The 19,963-nt window shown below is 36.1% G+C and overlaps 1 protein-coding gene across 1 annotated transcript in view; it reads left to right on the top strand.

Annotated features, from left to right (window-relative positions):
* The window catches only part of HDAC9 (histone deacetylase 9), an 817,093-nt gene that overhangs the window by 451,763 nt on the left and 345,367 nt on the right, over nt 1–19,963 (top strand). Inside the window, exons 5-7 of the mRNA XM_036429233.2 lie at nt 3,193–3,343; nt 4,321–4,447; nt 6,711–6,832. Coding sequence (XP_036285126.2) covers nt 3,193–3,343; nt 4,321–4,447; nt 6,711–6,832 — 400 coding nt within the window. The remainder of the gene's footprint in view (nt 1–3,192; nt 3,344–4,320; nt 4,448–6,710; nt 6,833–19,963) is intronic.

The following is a 19,963-nucleotide window of genomic DNA, read 5'->3' as shown; positions in this document are numbered from 1 at the left end:
TTTTGAGTCTAATGGACTACAGATTATAATTTATTGAAAGCGTGTCGGCAGTTGTAGACAATTTCAGACTCAAGTTGTTTAAATTATTCTAAGAGGAGAAATAGGTCCATGTCCCATAATTTTTTATGATGGGTTATTTTCTTGTCAGGTTATTTTAAATGTCTATGTACCTATTTCTTCCCTTTTATCTTCAGGAATAAGTATTACTGTAGCTTTGTTTATAAAATGTTTTTCAACTTCTTGACAAAGACATTTAAAAAAAAACTTATTTTGGTCTGATTGAATAGAGGTCTCATGTGAATGTATTATGACAGAACTCTACAGCAGCAAGTATTTATCAATATAATAAAATATTCATATTATGTTCAATTCCTTCAAAGTGACTTAAATTTGTTATTTTATTAATATGATCAATTATAGTTGCTCAACCTATTACTCACATATCAAATAACAGCACATTTCTATGGAGTTAATATAGATAACTACATTAATATTATACCATTTTACCATATTCATATTACAGTGTCTTGAAAGGTTAAAATGATCTCTTCTTTCCTGGGTCCCTTATTTTATAGGATATTTCCTTAAACTGAAAGGTCTATTTTATCTTATTTTCCAAAATAACATTCTTCAACATATAATATAAGCCATAATAAAGTTTTTCTTTTACCAGTGAACTTTACTAAATGAATTATTGCAATTTTATTGATCTACAGGATAGTTTAAGATTAAGAGAGAGGATTTTGTTTGGGGTCTCATATGGAATCAGTCATACATAGCTATATTTTGTAATAATAGGACCTTCATTTAGTTTATAGACTTATTTTTTAATGACTCTGAAGCATTATGACTTAACCTTTGAAACAATAATAGGAACAATGATGTTTAGATCTCCTTCATCATTTGAGGCACATTCAGATGGCAATCATGATGAGTAAAATGTATGGTTTTTGCCATCGTTTAAGGTTTAGGTAACTGTGTGGTTCATTCTGCCCTGATAGGTGAGTCATGTTGCCTAAGTACAGGGCAATACTGATAAGTCCCGCCTACTTCAGTTACTTGTTTCCATTCATGTTGGATGTCTTTTGTAAACATGAATATAACATTTTAAACAAATTTATTGTTTCAGTTTACTCAAAAACCAATAGTAGCAAGTATGTAATTAATTGTTGCTTTGGCCCAAGCAAAGCAATATGGTAGGTTTACTGACACCTGGAAAATATTAGAAAGAAGAGGCTCTTGGGAGAAAAAGTGACTCTGAGGTAGCTAAAGGAAAATTTAACTTAAAAATTATTTTCCAAGACAACAAGTTGTTTTCTCAGAAACTGAAGGCAGACATACAATTTTACATTTAAGAAGTTTTTTGCTTTTGAAAATTGTTATTGTTTTCCATTTATTTATGGGTAAAGCTAAAAGTTGTTGATTTTAGTGTTTGTTTTAATTTGATTTTAATGAGGAAGACATTTATGAGGCTTTCTTTATGTTAGCACTTGAGTCCATGACTTCTGTAATAAACATCTGCTGAGTTAGATGCTATTATCCCATTTTTCTACCAAGTAAACGGAGGCAGAGAGAAATACTCTTTACCTGCCCAGGGCCACACGGACAGTGGCTCATGTCCAATATTTGTAGTGCTGCCTTGTTTGTCTTCAAACCTGTCCCCATCATGCCTGTCCCCTGGACCAAAACGTCTAAAATTGGAGGGATGACATTTTATTTCTGTTTTTTTTTTTTTTTTCCTCAGCCCTATTCCTACAGTCTTCAATCATAAATGGTGGCTATGGAAATTAAATTTAGAGCCTTTCTAGATTCCTAAGATAGATTAAATTTCAGTTCTATTGGGGTTTGGGTGAAGAACTGAATCTATTTAACCAATCCTAATATCTATACAGAATTAATATTCAAGGCAGAATTTTAGCAAAGTTCTGAGTTTTTCCGTTACAACAGAATATCTAAAAACACACAATAAAGCTTTGGTATAGCAAAGCCAAAATGACAAAGATTTAATACAAAGAGTACCCAGAAATGCTTCTGACCCTATCTTTCTTGTATGGGTGATGCTATCATAGTTTAACACATTGCCTAATGCTGCCATTCCACAAAGTGCTTTTTATTTTTATTCTGTTACTTCTGACCATACATTTCATGGCTTTGAGTCACTCCCTGATATAAACAGCCTATAACTTCACTGGTATTGAGAGTTAAAAACCGTGATAATAATTAAAAGTAGTATGGTTCAAACTTACAGACTAAATTTCATGTCCATTATGGGCATGATGTGTGAGGGCAGTTATTTCTCTGTCTTATATAAGAGGAACCAGGCTCTGTGTAGTTTAGTAACTTGCCTAGATTGCGTATCTGGTAACGTGGGCATCTGAGTAGAACTCACAGTCCTTACTTATTCCTCAGTGGGCATGTTTCCTATTATTCATAGATATCAAATTCTCACTCTGAGGGAAAGCTGACATCTTGCAACAGTTATTAAGGATGCTTCCTATTCATGTGATTCATTGTTTGGAAACGAAATCAAGGGATGCCGGCAAGCAAACCACAGTGCATTAAAGTGCAGTTTCATGGAAGTGATTTCTTCCTGATCAGCCTCTCTCATCTGAAGATGTTTGTGTGCTCGGTCTGCTGCTGTTATGAGAAAAGAGCCTGTGGTGAACAATAGGTTGCATTAATCCATTGAGAACCTTCTCTGTAAGGTTTTGAATTTCTTAACACTGATTCATTTCAGGTATACAAAATTAACTCATTTCTCATCATTCTATTCAGTTAATAGTCATTCTATTTCCTGGGTTGGGAGTGGAAGATTTCAGTTGTTTATTTATAATGGGGGAGAAGTGGTAAAGTAGACTCTGGACAGTTCCTGCCTTTGCCTGGGTTTGTATATTTCAGATGACAAAGCAAAGCTACTCAGGGAACTAAAGATCTGGGTGAATTTGGTAATGCTTTTTGACAGGTCATGAAGCTCCCTAAAAATGACCTTATGGATGATGTTAAGACCATCTATGGCATTCGATGCTTGCCTTTAGATTTTAATAATTTATCAGAAAAAAAATGGGTAAACATGTCAACTAAATCCAAGCAAGTTCTAAAAAGCTCTAAAATCAAAAGCATTTCGATTTTGGTCAGTGATGACAATGAAGCTTAAAGAAAGTGCACACTCTCATGTCTTTCTCTTCTCGTAAGTTGCAACAGGAACTTCTAGCCATAAAACAGCAACAAGAACTCCTAGAGAAGGAGCAGAAACTGGAGCAGCAGAGGCAAGAACAGGAAGTAGAGAGGCATCGCAGAGAACAGCAGCTTCCTCCTCTCAGAGGCAAGGAGAGAGGACGAGAAAGTAAGAGGCACCAGGGTAAAAGATGACCCTCTCCCCTCCCCTTTCGCCCATCGTCCTGCAGAAAGAAGCCTGAGAAAGAGTGGAATTGAGTTTGTCAAGATTGCCTGCATTAAACTATGAGAATAAATTAGAGTCTCGAACGTAAAGCTGTGGCGTTGCCTGTCAGCTCTCTGCATTCAGTCTGCAAAGCATCTCAGGGCTTAAGAAAGACATTGTTCAGCAAAATATACTAATTTCCCCTTTTTTTGATTTTCAGAAACAATGTTACAGTAAAGCAATTCAGCTCTGCCGTACGGTTTAAGCATAACCTTTCTCTGGCTCATGTAATAATTGCTCTGTGAGTCCAGTCTGGCCTCTATAGATAGTTTTTGAGTAGTGAGACCTTGGGAAGATTTAAGGCAGAACATTTGCAAAAATAAAAAAGCTATCCACAAGAGGGAGACAGATCCAAATAATTCCCTTGCAATGAGGTCAGTTCAAAATCAGGGTGTCCCAAGGTTTAGAACTGGATGAGTTGAACTGGAATTGTAGCAGGATTGATTTATTCAATGCTCAAAGGAGGCTTTGTAAAAAAGCTTGTTTTTTCAAAATAGTGATTCAAAGGGATCATTTTTTATGCATGTAGTCACTTACGGGGTTCCCTGAGATTCTTGATTTTTAAAAGGCAATGTTTAGTTTCCCAGCAGTTAAAGCTTAGAAAAAAGTTAGTATTAATTCTAGGACTCCCCTCTCTGCAAAAAGCAATTAAGAAAATCATGGAAGGTCTTTTGAAAATTGGCAGTTTTAATTAGGAGTTACAAAAGCTTCCTATGCCATTTTCTAACGCCCATGTAGACTCTGGTTTCTTCTTGCGATAGGAAGACTTCATATGCTGTGACCAGTGGTGTTACTTCTTAAATTTTGCTAACTAATACCTTAGAAGCGTTGAAAGGATGCAGCTCTAAGCCAGCATCTGTTTCTGTCCGCGTGTGTTACAGGGGCAGTGGCAAGTACAGAAGTAAAGCAGAAGCTTCAAGAATTCCTGTTGAGTAAATCAGCAACAAAAGACACTCCAACTAATGGAAAAAATCATTCCGCGAGCCGCCATCCCAAGCTCTGGTACACGTATGTGCATTGCTCTGCTCTTTTCATTGCCCAGGGATAAAGAGCACAGGTTGTGTACTCAGCCCACCTGGGCCCCGATCTGGGGCTTGAGGGTTCTCAGCCATTTGGTGCTGGGTCAAGTTCTTAAATCCTCTACCTTCCAGTTTCCTTCTCGGTAAATGAAGGCTAATCACAGAACCAGCCCGCTCAGCCTGCTCGGGGAGCCCTATGAAATAATGCGGTAAAGTGTGCAACAGAGGGCAGGGCTTACTCAATGCTAGTGGGTAACTTCTTGAGGGCCAGGAAGAATATATGTTATTTCCTCGATGAGTCAACTGACAAGCGTGGGCTGGGGCCTAGAAATGAATCCATACTTTGCATGTTTCTAGTCTCAGACGGCGCCTCTGATATCTTTACAGTAATTTCTGAACGTTTGACAGGTTGAGATTTCATTTTACTTGGCTTGATAGAAGATGGAGAGCGGAGCTAATTTTAAAAAGTCCAGACTTCTTTTTTTTTTTTTTTTTTTAATTTAAAACATAAAAAGGGAAGGGAGAGAAAGTGAAGGATGGTAGCTAAATGAATCGAAGTCTTCAGTGACTGCGTTACCCCTGCACACATCACCCAGTTTCTTCCCTCCCGATGAAATGAGAGTAGACTGGCTTCTGACACATGTGAGCCATGTAAGGCATTGTAGGATTGCAGTTTTTATGGACATGTTTTCCCAAGTCCAGTAAAAAGATACTGTATAATACCAATTCTTTCTGCAAAACATAAAGCGGGAGGTGTTTTTCAAAATCAGGACAAAACTTACAGGCAGAGCATATCTAGCTAATAGACTAATTGATAAAAGTTTAATTTCTCTGGTTTTACAAATGTTTGCTTCATGACCATAGGATTTTTACACTTACATATTTTTAATCTCTCACATCATGAGGATAAAGGAGTAAATATTTGATTCCTCTGTTATAATGAAATTGTAAGCACCCAAGGAATTTTATTTAAAATATAAGGTCTGTGTACTTATATTTTATAAGTATCTGCCCTTCTCTGCATCCCAAGAAAGGTAACAGAGGCAGGTGCTGTATAAATATAGTGATAATCACAGTTTCTATCATGTATGTCAGTTCACTTGAGAAACCAATTCAGAAAGACAACTTTCAAATGTTCAATCAGCATCACAGTCTTTAAAAAGAAATACAGTTTTATCACCTAAAATTACAAATATAATTTACAAGGAATCCATATTCTTTTTTAGTTAAAGCCTAGTTTAAGAAGAGAGACTTCTTAAAATCCTTAGCCAAGAATATGTTCATTGATTTTGGAGAAAGGAAGGGGGACAGGGGGAAATATCAAAGTGAGAAAAAAAAATCTCAGTTGCCTCCCATTCAAACAGCAACCGGACCTGCAGTTTTGTTGGTGTGTGGGACAATGCTCCAACCAGCCGAGCCCTGTGGTGCTGGGTAAAGTTCTAGGAATTATGGAATCTGAATTTAAAACTTTTTTGCAAGGTGAAACACCTTTAAACCAGTTCATTCTTGAGAATGCAGTTCAGATGAATCCCAGTAGAATAACCACCTTGTTGGTGATGAGAGGCCCTATCGGTTGTTTCCTTCATACATAAAAATTAGAGATGTTTACATCCACTGTCTAGTCTGTGATCAGTCCTGTAAACTACTCTCCAGTCACACAATGGCATCTCTTTCCCTGAAGTTATGCAGAAAAGAGAAGATATTCTGAAAAAATCAGTTTTGTACTCAAAAAGGAAGCGGTCCCTAGTCTTCACCTTGGACTGGTATAAGTCAATAGACCTGAGGCCGCCACAGTGCTCTCTTTTCCGTAGAAAAGCAACTCGTGCGCTTTCATGTTCCAGCTAGCAATTTTAAAAATGAAGTGCTTCCATGTGATTGCTTTTACCTTGGTGATTCTACATTATTGACGGAAAAGGATTCGGATGATGACTTTTTCACTAGTATGGCTCTTAAGAAAACACACACACAGTAATCTCAGATGATCACAATGCAGGCTTGTGGTAAATTCTCTCCTTCGATAAAACAAACTCTGCTGTGTGACGGTGTGACCAGGCACACATGGGCATTCTTGGGGGTCCCGAATCATTGCATCACACGTGAACTCGGTCACATGAGGCTGTGGTTTGTACACACTAAAAAGAAAGAACATAAACACAGCTGAGACACGTGTACAGCATGTGCAATTGATTATTGCTGACCAACATGCAAGAAAAACTCCAATGCACGTGGTGACCCCTTTTTTTCTCTTCTAGGGCTGCCCACCATACATCATTGGATCAAAGCTCTCCACCCCTGAGTGGGACATCTCCGAACTACAAATACACATTACCAGGAGCACAAGATGCAAAGGACGATTTTCCCCTTCGGAAAACTGGTAAGTGAGTTTGTTCTTCCATCACATACCTGCACTTTCATTTTGCCTCTAGAAGGAAGTCAAAGGATTTGAATTAGAGAGCTATTATGCCCTCTGCACCCATGGCCTCAGCATTAACAAGAGTACATTTGGCCACAGGCATGCGCACATGAATATACACTGAACACACACACACACACACACACACACACACATACACACACACACACCTGTTGTTACAAAGTTGATTCAATCTGAAATTGAAGTACCTTTTGTAATTTAAAAGCTTATCATGTTTGGATTTTAGTCAGGTTGTCTTCTTAGCAAACAAGGGTCACATTAAGGGGAATAGAAATTCGATTTTTCAGAAAATTCTGATCTTTCCCACTAATGAGGACCTCTGTAATTTTCACCATTTATCTGATTTTCCGTTGAGCCTCAGTCATTTACCGCAAAAAAAGGGAAAAATAAAGTTTTCTTTTCAGGGTTTTAAAGACCTTACATTTCAGTTGTTTAAGTGGTGAAAACAGATAAGGCCAAAGCTACCTCCCGAGTAAGTGACTTGCCTAATGTCTCGCAGATCACAAGAGAACACAGAGTAAGTTTTGTACCTAATAACCTTATGCAATTCTATTAAAATGGGCCTTGGGGAGCTGGGACAGTGCAGCTTCTACTTGGAATTTAGCCAGCAGCCCTGTGGCTGTAAAGCCTGTGTTTGTTTCAATATTTCCTTCTCCTCTGTGAGCCCTCTGGTGTGTGCATATTTAACATGTTAAATGCTCTTACCTCTATAATAAATATATTTCAAGACTTTAGCAAGATAGAAGCATAAATAGCATTCATGTACTATTTGTTCAAAATTTGTTATTTCTTTCAAATATGGCTCTTTAGAGAAAGTTGTGAATTTAAAAAAAAAATTATATCCACAATGTAATCTGAACATGTATTCATATGAGATAATTTGGTCCATTTTACTCAGGTCTACTTGAAGAAGTATAGATCAGTGTAATTTGTATATGAAATCCATGGAGAGAAAATGACTTTAACTAATTATATTTATTTTCCCAAGCAATTTTGAATACTTTAAATGGATATACATTGTAAAAACACATGCTAAAGCTATTTTCTCTCCTATAATTTACCTGTAGCAAAATGAAGATTTAAAAATCAATCGTGAGTAAGAATGTATTACTTAATGTCCATTGTACCAGACACTGGGAAGGATTTTCAGTATTACAAAGCAATCCATGTCTTTTTTTCTTTTCTTTTAATAACCTAAATATTTCACCATTTCTACTATAAAACAATAGCTGCAGTAAAATACTTCAAGAAGGGTATGCGAAGGGAAGAATGAATTTTATGTATTGCATCAGAATTTAACACAATTACCTACAAGTCAGATTGCCTTTTATATAAATAAACGTCTCTGAGATAAAAGGAAGAAAGCAAAGAGTGAGTCTCCACGTGTTTCTAAAATACAGAGTTCAGTTTATGAAAATCGATCCATAAAGGACATGAGTTTTAGAATGTGCGGTCTTTGATCTGCAGCCTTGACATTTACTTGCACCAATGGCTTGTGCAGGAACTATTGACAGAGATTATGTGAATATGGCCCCAGGTCTCGGGGCAGTGACTGGCATTCAAGAGCCCATGGAGTCACTAAAAGGAAAGAAAACACAAGTCCCCTTATGGCAGGAGGTTACTGATGAGTGATACAGTTACATTCACAGAGAAAGCCTTCCACCCTGCTGTGCACACAGCCTTTGAATGTATTCTTTCCACTGGGAGACTGAAAACTGACTGCAGAAGAAGTGGCCTTTGGAATCAGTAAGCATCCAGAAAGAAAATCTGATGTTTCTAATACTGTAGGACAAGTACAAAAAAACCATGCTTTGTGTCCCATTGTTTCCATGAGATTTTTCCTCTCAGAAGAATGAATAGCAAGCTCTTAATTTATTCTCTTAGCCATTCTTATCCCCAACAAAATCAAAAGAGAAATCCTGTGCACAATATGTTACAGAATCTCATTCAAAACTGTACCGATAAGAAAGGCATTTTCTGTGTCTATGTTTGCCCAGTATTTTAAGTTTCTTCTTTTTCTATTGAAAACCTGATACTTATAAAGGGTCAGACTATTGATTTGTAAAACCAGATATTTTCTAGCATTGTACCAATAGAATTATTGAACAACCATTAATACTTTTATCTCTAAAAGAGCTTCAGAATATTCCATAATCCAATTCCCATGATCTAAGAAAAGAATTATGTAATTAAATGCAGATATTTTTCACACATTATCTAAAATACTTAGAGATACCCTTCATTAATTACAATAGGCAGAACTCTTCTGAATTTTATAAATATAACTCATTGAGTATATTTCTACTCCACTGTGAGAAAGGTTAGATATATATATTTGTACTAAAAGGAAGAACATTGAAATACATTCAAATAATAATTTCAGTTCAGCATTTGTTGTATTTTAGTGACCCAAGAGTTATTACAAAAGAAAGTAATAAAAATTTACCATAGTTAAACATGTGTGATGATTGAGGAGACTGTATAATTTTTGCAGAAAGCTACATCATATTAAGTGTAATTTTGAGTAGTGGCATTGATCATTTAGTGTATATATCAAGACAAGTTTTTCTGTTGGGACTTGAATATCATCCTCTGTGGTCTACTTGACTATCACTGAGCTGAATCTTAGATTTAAAGAAAGTTCTTAAATAAGTGGATTTTCTAACTTTTGATCTGCATATAATACTAAATTCTTTCAGTTTCCTTTTAACACACATCAGTACTGAATTACCAGTGTGTTTTGGCAAGATTTAAGGGAGAAAAGCTGAAACCAGAGTAAGAAAATCTTTATGACCTTTTAAAAGTGGCCCCAGGGGTGTCCCTTAAGCAATGAACACAAGTTGGAACCTCTCTTGACCTCTTTGGACCCAACCAGACAGTGACAACCTAGGAATAAGTCAACCATGGAGTCTCATTTGCCTGCAGAAATCTGACCTTTGTCATGCAAAGTGGACCTTTACTTCATTCCCTTTAGGAGAATCAGAGTAGCTCCTACAATTTGAGCATTTTGGAAACATCAGAATGATAGGAATAGAATAGGTAGCTCTAATCAGGCCCAGTTCTAAACCACAGTTCTCTTAAAGGGAGGAATTGAGAGTCTTTTGCTCCTTTCTTAACCATAAACATCAAATACCTTTATATAATAATTGGTAGTGAAGGTGAGAATAAAAAAATTGTGTGGTTTTTTTGTTTTTGTTTTTTTTCTTATGGCCCTTACTTCAAGTAACACTCCCTTTTAGAATTATACCCTGTGATACTTTTCATTCTTTAACCCAAGGATTTGTTGGTACTGAAATTTGGAATATTTTACTGAGCTTTCTGGTTTGGCTGCAAATAATATCATGCTATAGTAGGTGACTTTCCCCCCCCTAATATAGTATATTGCTGGACAGATAGTAAACTATAAAAACTAGGGGAAGAAAGCTTCTGGGTCCAGACACTTTTGAAATAGTCCATAATTCTAACAAAGATAGTACGTATGTGGTGACTTTGAACTGACCTTCAAAACCACTTGCCTTGGATTCTGTTCCAAAGAGTGTGTGCATATGTCTCATAAAACATTATGGTAAAAAGTTCTAGAGGTTTTACGCTCCATTATATTATTGGGGTCTTTACCCAGTGAACTTGGCCTTCCTTTGAATGTTGCAGTCTTTCCATTTAATACTTCTGAACAAAGTGAGCTGGCTGGCAAGATTAACCTCTTAAAGTGCACAAGCCATATAAAGCTTGGCTTAGGCTAATAAGACTGTTCCAGCCCCACTGCAATATTCACTTTAATGGTCAGCAGCCCTAGAATACGACTCAGGGATGGAAAGGGTCCAAACATAAGTTAAGGCTTTGGAAGGCCAATGTCATTTTCCACATCCAGTAAATTGGAACGAAGGCAGAGATGAAATATATTCCCCTCCGTAAAGCAGTTGGAATTTATGTTGTGGTACTTTGGTAACCTGTTCGAATTATTATAATCCAGAACAAATACCCAGGAGATTTTTGTTTAATGTTTTAAAACCTTTCTGTCATCTTCTCCTCTCTCTAGTTCTCTGTCTTTCTCACAGTAGATAGAGGTGTGTGTGTACACCTGGACAGGCATACACATTTCTGCACAGACGGCACTTTTGCTTCTAAAAATATTCACCTACAATCTTAGTCCAGATTGACAATAAGGGGAATGCTTTTGTATACCTTAGGACTCTCATTTCCATTGACATGGCAATTCTTCTTGTCACAACATTGGCAAGAATCATTGAAATATGTTCTTTGTGATAAATTCGCAACAATTTTCCAGAATTGAGAAGCAATAACACAGGCTTTGAAGCCATCTACTGGTTTGAAATCTGGATCCTGGATCTTGGGAAATATGTGCGATCTCTTTAGGCCACAATTCTCTGTAAAATGGGAATAATTGTTGCACTTGGTTCACAAGGTTATTTTGAGAATTCAGTTGAAGAATGCATGGTATGCACGTTGGATCACACTTCCATGACTTAGAGAGTGCTTACTAGTTTTTTTGAATGTATTTATGTATATATGTATATATGTATGTATGTAGATCCTAGTGACCAGACATTATATAGCTTAATGTGATCATCCTTATAAATCCCGTACCCATCTAGCACCATGCCTACTTATTAGAATATTATTGACTATATCCCCTATGCTGTACTTTATATGCCCATGCCTATTCTGTAACAACCATTTGTACTTCTAAATCTCTTCACCTTCTTTGCCCATTCCCTGCAACAGCCCTGCTTGGTAAAGATGCTCATTTTTTAAACAATACATCTGAAATCAGAGAAAGTCTAGTGAACACAGTTTAACTAGCAATGTTTTTGCTGTACAAGGTGATTGTGCTTGTTCCAATTAATAAATTACTATAGTATTTACCCATGAATTAAATGGTTTAGAATAGTAAGATTCCTTATGATAAAGAAAGAACATAAATTTACATGTGATTTTCAGCTGTCAGAGGGGAAAGAGGTGGGGGAGACTGGATGAGAGAAGGTGAAAAGGTTTGCCAAAGAACATATATGCATGATCCATGGACACGTGGTGATAGCTGGAGGGAAGTGGGGACAGGGGCTGGGTACAGTTGGGTAAAGAAGATTAGAGATGGGGACATCTATAATAGTGTCAACAACAACAACAACAAAAAATAGTTAAAATAGAAAGTGTAAAAAGCATAATAGAAAAATAATGTCCCTAATTTTTTTAATTCAAAAATTAGTTATGGTTTGGTTAGAACTAAAGAACAAGATGCTCTAACAATTCAATAAATAAGTTGGTCTCACAGATTGTGTATGCAATATGTTTGATGACTAGTTGGAGCTAAGAGCAAGTATTAATTTAGACTTGTGAGATAATTCAACAACCTTGTAAACACTTTGAAAATCTAACTCAAGTTATTTGCTTGTCGGGGAAACTAGTGTGAAGAAGCTAATATAGACTAGAACAGTGGTCGGCAAACTCAACAGTCAACAGAGCCAAATATCAACAGTACAACAATTGAAATTTCTTTTGAGAGCCAAATTTTTTAATGTAAACTTCTTCTAATGCCACTTTTCAAAATTGACTCACCCAGGCAGTGGTATTTTGTGGAAGAGCCACACTCAAAAGACCAAAGAGCCGCATGTGGCTCACGAGCAGCAGTTTGCCAACCACTGGATTAGGAAGACAAAGCATGGAGAATAATTTCATGGTTTGGGGTTAGATCTGGCTGAGAATTCCACCACAGTGTTACTACTTAGAGCTGTGTGATCATGAGCTAGTTACAGGATTTCTCTGAGTCTCAGTTTTTTTTCAAGTGTCAAGAAAGGGCAATATTCCCATTGCATAGTTACTGCAAGCAATGAAGTTACTGCATGGAAGTATCCATCACAGTGCCTGATATAGAACAATCTTGGTATATATTGCCTGTATGATAATAGTGTGGCATTAGTAGTAGGAATTATTCGTTGTAGCCATATGGTAAAATTGTAAAAGAATTGAAGTGGCAAAAAAAGAGTCTAGATTTGTGGTCTTAATCCTGTCACTAATATATGACCTTGAATACAGCATTTAATGATTTAAGATATTTTATTTCTTAATTAATTAAAATATTTGGAGAAAATGATTCCTAAGATTGGGTACAAGTCTAACAGCAAATATATCATCATGCTTTATGAAGAAGAGTAAGATAGGAAAATGTTAATGAATTGAAGAATGTATAAGTAAGAAATAAATGATGGTGCTTTTGTAGAATTATATCTGAAATTCATTTTAATTAACTATAGCAAAATCGAATGACATATTTTTCACTCCCCATAAAATACTCAATTAGAAGTAGGCAGGACATTTTAGATAAGATTGGAATGAGAAATTGGCAAAAAATAATAATTAAGACTTAAAAGCATTTAGCCATCTGTTGTGTAATCATGAGAATGATTGAAAAATGACTCATAATTTGTAATATTCACAATTATATAACTTGAAATACTGGGAAAATATTCCATGATAATATATGCACATATATCTCTAGACATAGATAATGAAATAAATTAAAAGATTATAAAATAAATGATGAAATATTTGTGGTTATATTTTCTTTAAATTTTGAGCTACTTTGAAATGAGAGTGTCCTCTATGGCGAAGAAGTCTGGAAGAAAGCATTATCAGTTTGCTCAAAAACTTTCTTAACATTTAAGGCAGCACATGATAACATTTTACACTGCATGCTAGATTTTTCATTAAATGGTCTTAATTTATTTGTACAAAGCTATCTTTATTTCTAATGATCTCTTCTTTTAGAAAACTATTTGCTTTTGAGTTTTTTTTATTTCAACATTTATATTGATTCCTTCATTCTTTCCCACCCATTCATACATGAGATCAATTCAAATGTCATTTTTATGAAAAATTGATTCTCACATTTTCCTTTTCTGAATGCCCATTTTCCTGTAATTTTTTGCAGTAAAAGCAGGCAATCATATGTAAATTATTAAATATCATATTTTATACTGTTGCTTTTATCTTATTTTGCCCAATTGGATGATAAAAATGTTTTTGAGACTTTGTAACTTCTCCATTTCCCTTTTCTCCTCTTTTTATAAAAATATAGTTTTATTGTTTTTAGAGAGGAAAGCAGAGCGAGGGAGAGAAACATAAATGACTAGAGATAATCATTGATTGGCTGCCTCATGCATGCCCCACACTGCTTATTGAGCCTGCAACACAGGCATGTGCTCAGACTGTTAATCAAACCCTGACCTTCTGGTTCATCAGTCGACGTTCAACCACTGAACATATTTATTTCTTATCTAACAAAACACACATTGTTTTGGGCCTCTTTGTAGGTATGAAAGACATCAATATAAGTAGAAAGGGTTTTTGCCCTTGAGGAGCTCACAGTTGTGATAGTGAGGTGCATGTATTGGTTAATAGAAAGTGGATTGAAAGTTAATTTAATTGAGCGCTTGACCCACCTTGCTTCTTGAGGAGCTTCTATTACACATTTCTAGGTTATAAACATTCTTGAGTGAAAGCAAAGATTCAAACCACCTGAAGAATGCAGATGAGAGAAGACACTGAGATATTATTTTTAGTTATATATTTAACTTTAAAAATACCCAGTATATTTAATTGGAATTATCTATTTTAATTCTATTACATTATTTTAAAATAGATAACACAGTAAATTTCCATAGAAAATTTATTAGCCCACTGCAGTTGTACAGAGGGGATTCTTTGAAGATAGTATAGACTAAGACTACCCAAAATAATCTTCTGTAATGATGAAAAGGTCTATATCTACCCTGTCCAATTCAGTAGCCACTAGACAGATGTAGGCACTTTATTTATTATTTAACCCTTACCTGAGGATATGTTTATTGATTTTAGAGAGAGAGGAAGGAGAAGAGAGAAAAACATTGATGTGAGAGAGAAACACAAATCAGTTGCCTCCCTGACACACACAGACCAGTTTTGAACCCACAAGCTAGCTATATACCCTGATCAGGGATTGAACCTGTAACATTTTGGTGTGCAGGATGATACTCAAACCTAGCCAGGGTCAATGTAATCACTTGAAATTGAACACAAAATGTGGCTGTTGTGTCTGAGGAGATAATTTTGTGTTGGCAAATTTTAATTAACTTAAATTTACCTATCCACATTTTGCTAGCTAGAGATCACATATAGGACTGCACAGTTATAAACATAGGAAGGCACACATGTGGCCAAAGTGTCACAAAACCCCTGCAGTCCCCAAGACACAAGTCATTAATCAGTCACAGCAAACTGTTCCCTCTGAGCTAGCCTTAGAACCATTATACATCACATAACTCAAAGAAAATATACTGCCTGAGCAGAATTAAGATTTTCAGGACTCTTAATTCTTAAGTAACAAGCATCGAATAGTATACATTAGCTTAGTTTCAAAATGGTGAGGGGGGATTTGGAGGGTTCATTGAACTGAATTTTTCCAGTGTCCAGATGCTAGTAAATGATGCTAGTTTAATATGTTCACATGTTGTGATTAGAAATATAAGTTCCTGACCTGGTTTTGCTGGACTTTACACATTCTAGTAGTAATGCTCCCATCAAATGGTGACTAGGATAACCCAGTAGAGCACTAGGCTCATGCCTTAACATCTTAACAAAAACAATAAAAATAAGCAAGCTCTTTCCCCCTAGTACAGCTCTAAGCAATTCCCAGGACTAACTCTCTTCAGCCGCTGGGTCATGCACCAGCCCTGAGTCACTCATTCACAGTGAGATCAGTTATACTGGGGGGAAGGTTGAAGGCCACCTCACTTCCACCCTGTGTGTTTGAGTGGAGTTCCCACGAGCGCTTTCTCTTTTCTAAAGTAGGAATCATAATTTTAGATGTGTTTTTTCTTCCATAATACCTAGTATCCAGCCTTGCACCGAGCAAGTGCTCAGACAGTATTTGTTGAAAGGAGTGTCTCATTCTTTTTATCTAACTGCTCTTACTACTTGTTCAGAAATGTTAAATCATAATTAAAACCAATAAAATGAAAATCAGAGGAGCATTCTCTCTTTTTCCCCCATTCTTAGCTCAAGTACAACATTTAAACCACCTGAAATAGAATAAAATGGTTAGAAAAACAGTGTTGTTCTTCAAGTGCCTATGGAACATAAATTCAGTGAAAACCTGTTCAAACCACAACTCTGATTAAAGGTTTTAGCTGCCAAATAATATGTTCTGGTTAAAGCCACGTTAGTATTATGGAGTGTTTCATGAATAACAGCAAAGGCTTTATATTTTGCTGTTGATTTTCTCATGGGAAACTCATGTAAAGGAGAGTGATACCTCCCTGTTGACTTTAACTTTTAGAAATGCAAAGCATGCTGAAATTGTACATAATTCTCTTCTAAAGAAAAGGAAATAGCATTTCAATGGTTTTCCTCAGTGTCTAGTTGAGTTATGGTGGGACACAACAATTGATTTACCAGATGGGAGGTTACATTTTCTATTTAGCTGATTAAGTTGTAGGATTCTGGGATACCATAAAGGTCCCATGTAAAAGCAAAAATATTTTAATTGACTACATTTTGAAAGTAGCTAATTAGAGGTTTAAACTCACCCCCCCCCTTTTTTTTTTTACTTACTCTGCACTAGAAAGGAAAATTGTCCTTAGAAACAGGCCTTTTCCTACAGTTATTTGGCTTAATAATTTAATATCTCAAGTGAAATCTGTTTTTTAAAATAGTAGCATGGTCCCACTTGAGTGAGTTTTGGAAATGGCTTGCTTATTGAGGCTATTAATATATACAAAGTACTCTCAGAATTTTAGGGTTAAAATAAACGATCCTTAACTTACACCCTTATGGAACTTTAGCTGAAAAAAGTAAAAAAGCTATATTTTTTTCTCCCCCTCTCCTTTGGATTTTTTTTTTTTTTTTTTTTTTTTTTTTTTTTTTTTTTACAAATAAGCAAGTATATTATTAAAACCCTTGTCATTTGTAGAAAACTAGAGGCCCGGTGCATGAATTCATGCAAGGGTAGGGGTCTCTTGGCCTAGCCAGTTATCTGAGCCAATCCAGGCCATCTTGCCTAGTCCTGATTAGGGATGATCAGGGCTGGCTGGCCAGAGTGAGGGACCGCAAGAGATTGGATGTGGGAGTGAACTAACCACCAGGGAGCAGCTCCTCTATTGAATGTCTGCCGCCTGGTGGTCAGTATGCATCATAGCTATCAGCCAGTCATCTGGTTACTTAGGCTTTTATTTAATAGAGAGATTTTATGTGCTAGAGTGGTAAATACTAATTTTAGTTTAAATATCATACTGGTGTTTTTGCTAACTTATGGGTATATATCATTAATAGTTTTCTTCAATATCCTACTTTCTTATCTAAAAATAATACAACAACAATATAGCACAGTAAAACCTGATCTCATTAGAATATTCAGATTTCCAGTGCAGTGCCAACATTGGAATTCATTAAACCGTTTCTAGGGCTTCTATAACAAATTAGCACAAACTTAGTTGCTTAAAAGCACACATTTATTGTCTGGAGGTCAGAAGTCCAAAATGAGTCTCACTGGGCTAAAATAGAGGTGTCAGCAGGATTATGTTCCTTTCTGGAAGCCCTTGGGGAAATTCCATTTCCTGGCTTTTCCAGCTTCGGGGGCTGCCCATGTTCTCTGTTGTGTGGCCCCTTCCATCCTCAATACCAGCAATGACTAGTTGAGTCTTTCTCACACTGCATCACTCTAACGCTCTTAAGCTGCTCTCTTCCATATTTTATTTATTTATTTTTTATTAAATTATTATCTGTGTACATATACCATTGCCCCCCCCATGTATGCCCTCCCTCCCCAGAGTTTTGTGTCCATTGGTTGTACTTATATGCATGTATACAAGTCCTATGGTTGATCTCTTCCCTCCCCCAGATCTCCCTCCCCTCCCCGCTTCCATATTTTTAAAGGATCTTGTGATTATATTGGGCCAACCTAGATAATCCATGATAATGTCTTTATCTTTAAATCAGCTGGTTATCAACCTTAAATCTACCTGCAACCTTAATTCCCTTTTTACCATGTAAAGTCATAGTCACAAATTCTGGGGAATAGGACATAGACATCATTAGGGAGTTGGCATTATTCTGTCTACCTTAGAGTCTTTATTAGGATGATGTTTTTCTACAAGGTCCTTTGATTTACTACCCCTTAATCATTGTATTTGACGTTTGTTTTGAAGTTTACTTATTCAGACAGTCATCCAGAGAAATGTAGCTAAATAGAGGATATTTGACTAAAAGTCTGTATGTAGAAGGGTCCTGAGGTGACTTTCATCAGTCCAGAGGCAAAAGATTGCCTTTTACATCAGTCTGAACTCTTTAAAGTCAGAGAAAGGATCTTACTGTCCACATTTGCAGACAAGAGATTGGAGGCACAGAAACATTGAGTAATACGTTGCCCAAATCACAAAATTAGTAGCAGAGTCTAAACTAGAAAACAAATCCATACTCTTATGAAAGTAAACAGGTGCAGTTCATGCTGAGAGCACAAGTACGTACAATAAAAGTTAAATTTATTCTGATTCCCAGGGAGTTATCAGGAGATAGGTATTAATTTCTGAATGGGAACTGAATGGGAACGTGTGTGCTGTCCCAGCAGGTGTGTCTATCAAATACAGACTAGGCTGCCCCAGGCAGATCTCACCCACTAAGATGGTCCACAACAGCTAGTGAAATCAGTTCACACCTCTGTTTATATATGTAGCCCTGAAGTGTCTGGGTAGAAACTGTGTTTAAAAGAGTTACACCCACAAATAATACTACTCATGACATTTCTATTTAAAAGAGTCTATAAAAGATACACCTAATAGAGGATAAATATAAAACTATGAAACACTTGGTACCCTTTTATTTCCATTCATAGACAGAAGTTAGTTCATTTCTGAAAAGATGAATAGAATTGAGTAATTCTAAACTTTTAGTTATCAGTATAGATTTTTAGAACTAAACAGGATTATTATAAGAAAAAAATAGAAGCATATCTATAAAGTCAGACTTCCCCCAAAGTAGGGTGATATTTAAGTTGTGAAATAGTAGCTCAGAAGTAAGACTGTATTACAAATCCTTAGGCTTTAGGCTAAAAAAAAAAATTATGAACTGATTTGAAGAAAATTAAAACTAGTTCCCAATCTGTTTGTTTTCTTGATCATTCTAAATTTTGTATACTTCCAAAATGTAGATCTTCCAAATTCACATTTGAAAAAGTAAAGCTTATAAAGAAATTAACATATAAATGCATTCTAGCTTTATGGGATATGGATTTCCTGGACTCCCACACATATAATAGTAATTCTGCTGCATTCCATAAAAGGGACATTTCTTCTCCATTCCACATCTGCTGTAGAAGACCTCTTGTAGTACATTCAACATCATGAAGCCTTTAGAAATTAGACCATTTGAAGTTTAGCCAGTTCTCTTCTCAACATTTTCAAACCAGCCTTGTAATGTCAGGTTTCTTTCATGCATGGATGCATACAAGCATGAATTTATTCACTCAACAACTGTTTATTGAGACCCACCCTGAGTCTCTGTACTTGATAAGTACGGATAATAGACATAAAGTCAGTTACTACATTGACGGCTCTGAGCACTGTATGTGGTAATTTCAGTGAAACAGTGAGGGTTAAAAAAATATTGCAGTAGTTTGAGGTTTAGAAGTGGTGGTAGGAAGTGTAAGGCTACCTAAAAATAACACAAAACTTTACTATGAACTAAAGTATATATGCACACAATAGCCAAAAATGCCTGTATCTCAGGAGGGCTTATTTTTACTTGAATGGGAAAGAGCTGAGCATATCTACATGCTGCAAAGAAAGCCAGGAGAGAGCGGGAGTTTAAAGATACAGATTGAATAGCATCTGTTGGTATTGCATAATTTAGCTATTATTTGCTTGATATATATCTTTGAAGCCTTAACTTATATTCAGTATCCCTTCCATACCCTGTGAGCATATTTAATCTTTATTCCTTGATTTTTCCATTACCTTCTTTGGATGACGTACATAGAACTGCACTTCCCTCCCACCTCTGTGGGTCAGAATCTCCCTGGGCCCC

This window comes from Pipistrellus kuhlii, unplaced genomic scaffold, assembly GCF_014108245.1.
Source record: "Pipistrellus kuhlii isolate mPipKuh1 unplaced genomic scaffold, mPipKuh1.p scaffold_m20_p_10, whole genome shotgun sequence".
Lineage (NCBI taxonomy): Eukaryota > Metazoa > Chordata > Mammalia > Chiroptera > Vespertilionidae > Pipistrellus > Pipistrellus kuhlii.
Note: the sequence above shows the minus strand (reverse complement) of the source record. Positions and strands in the feature narration are given on the sequence as shown.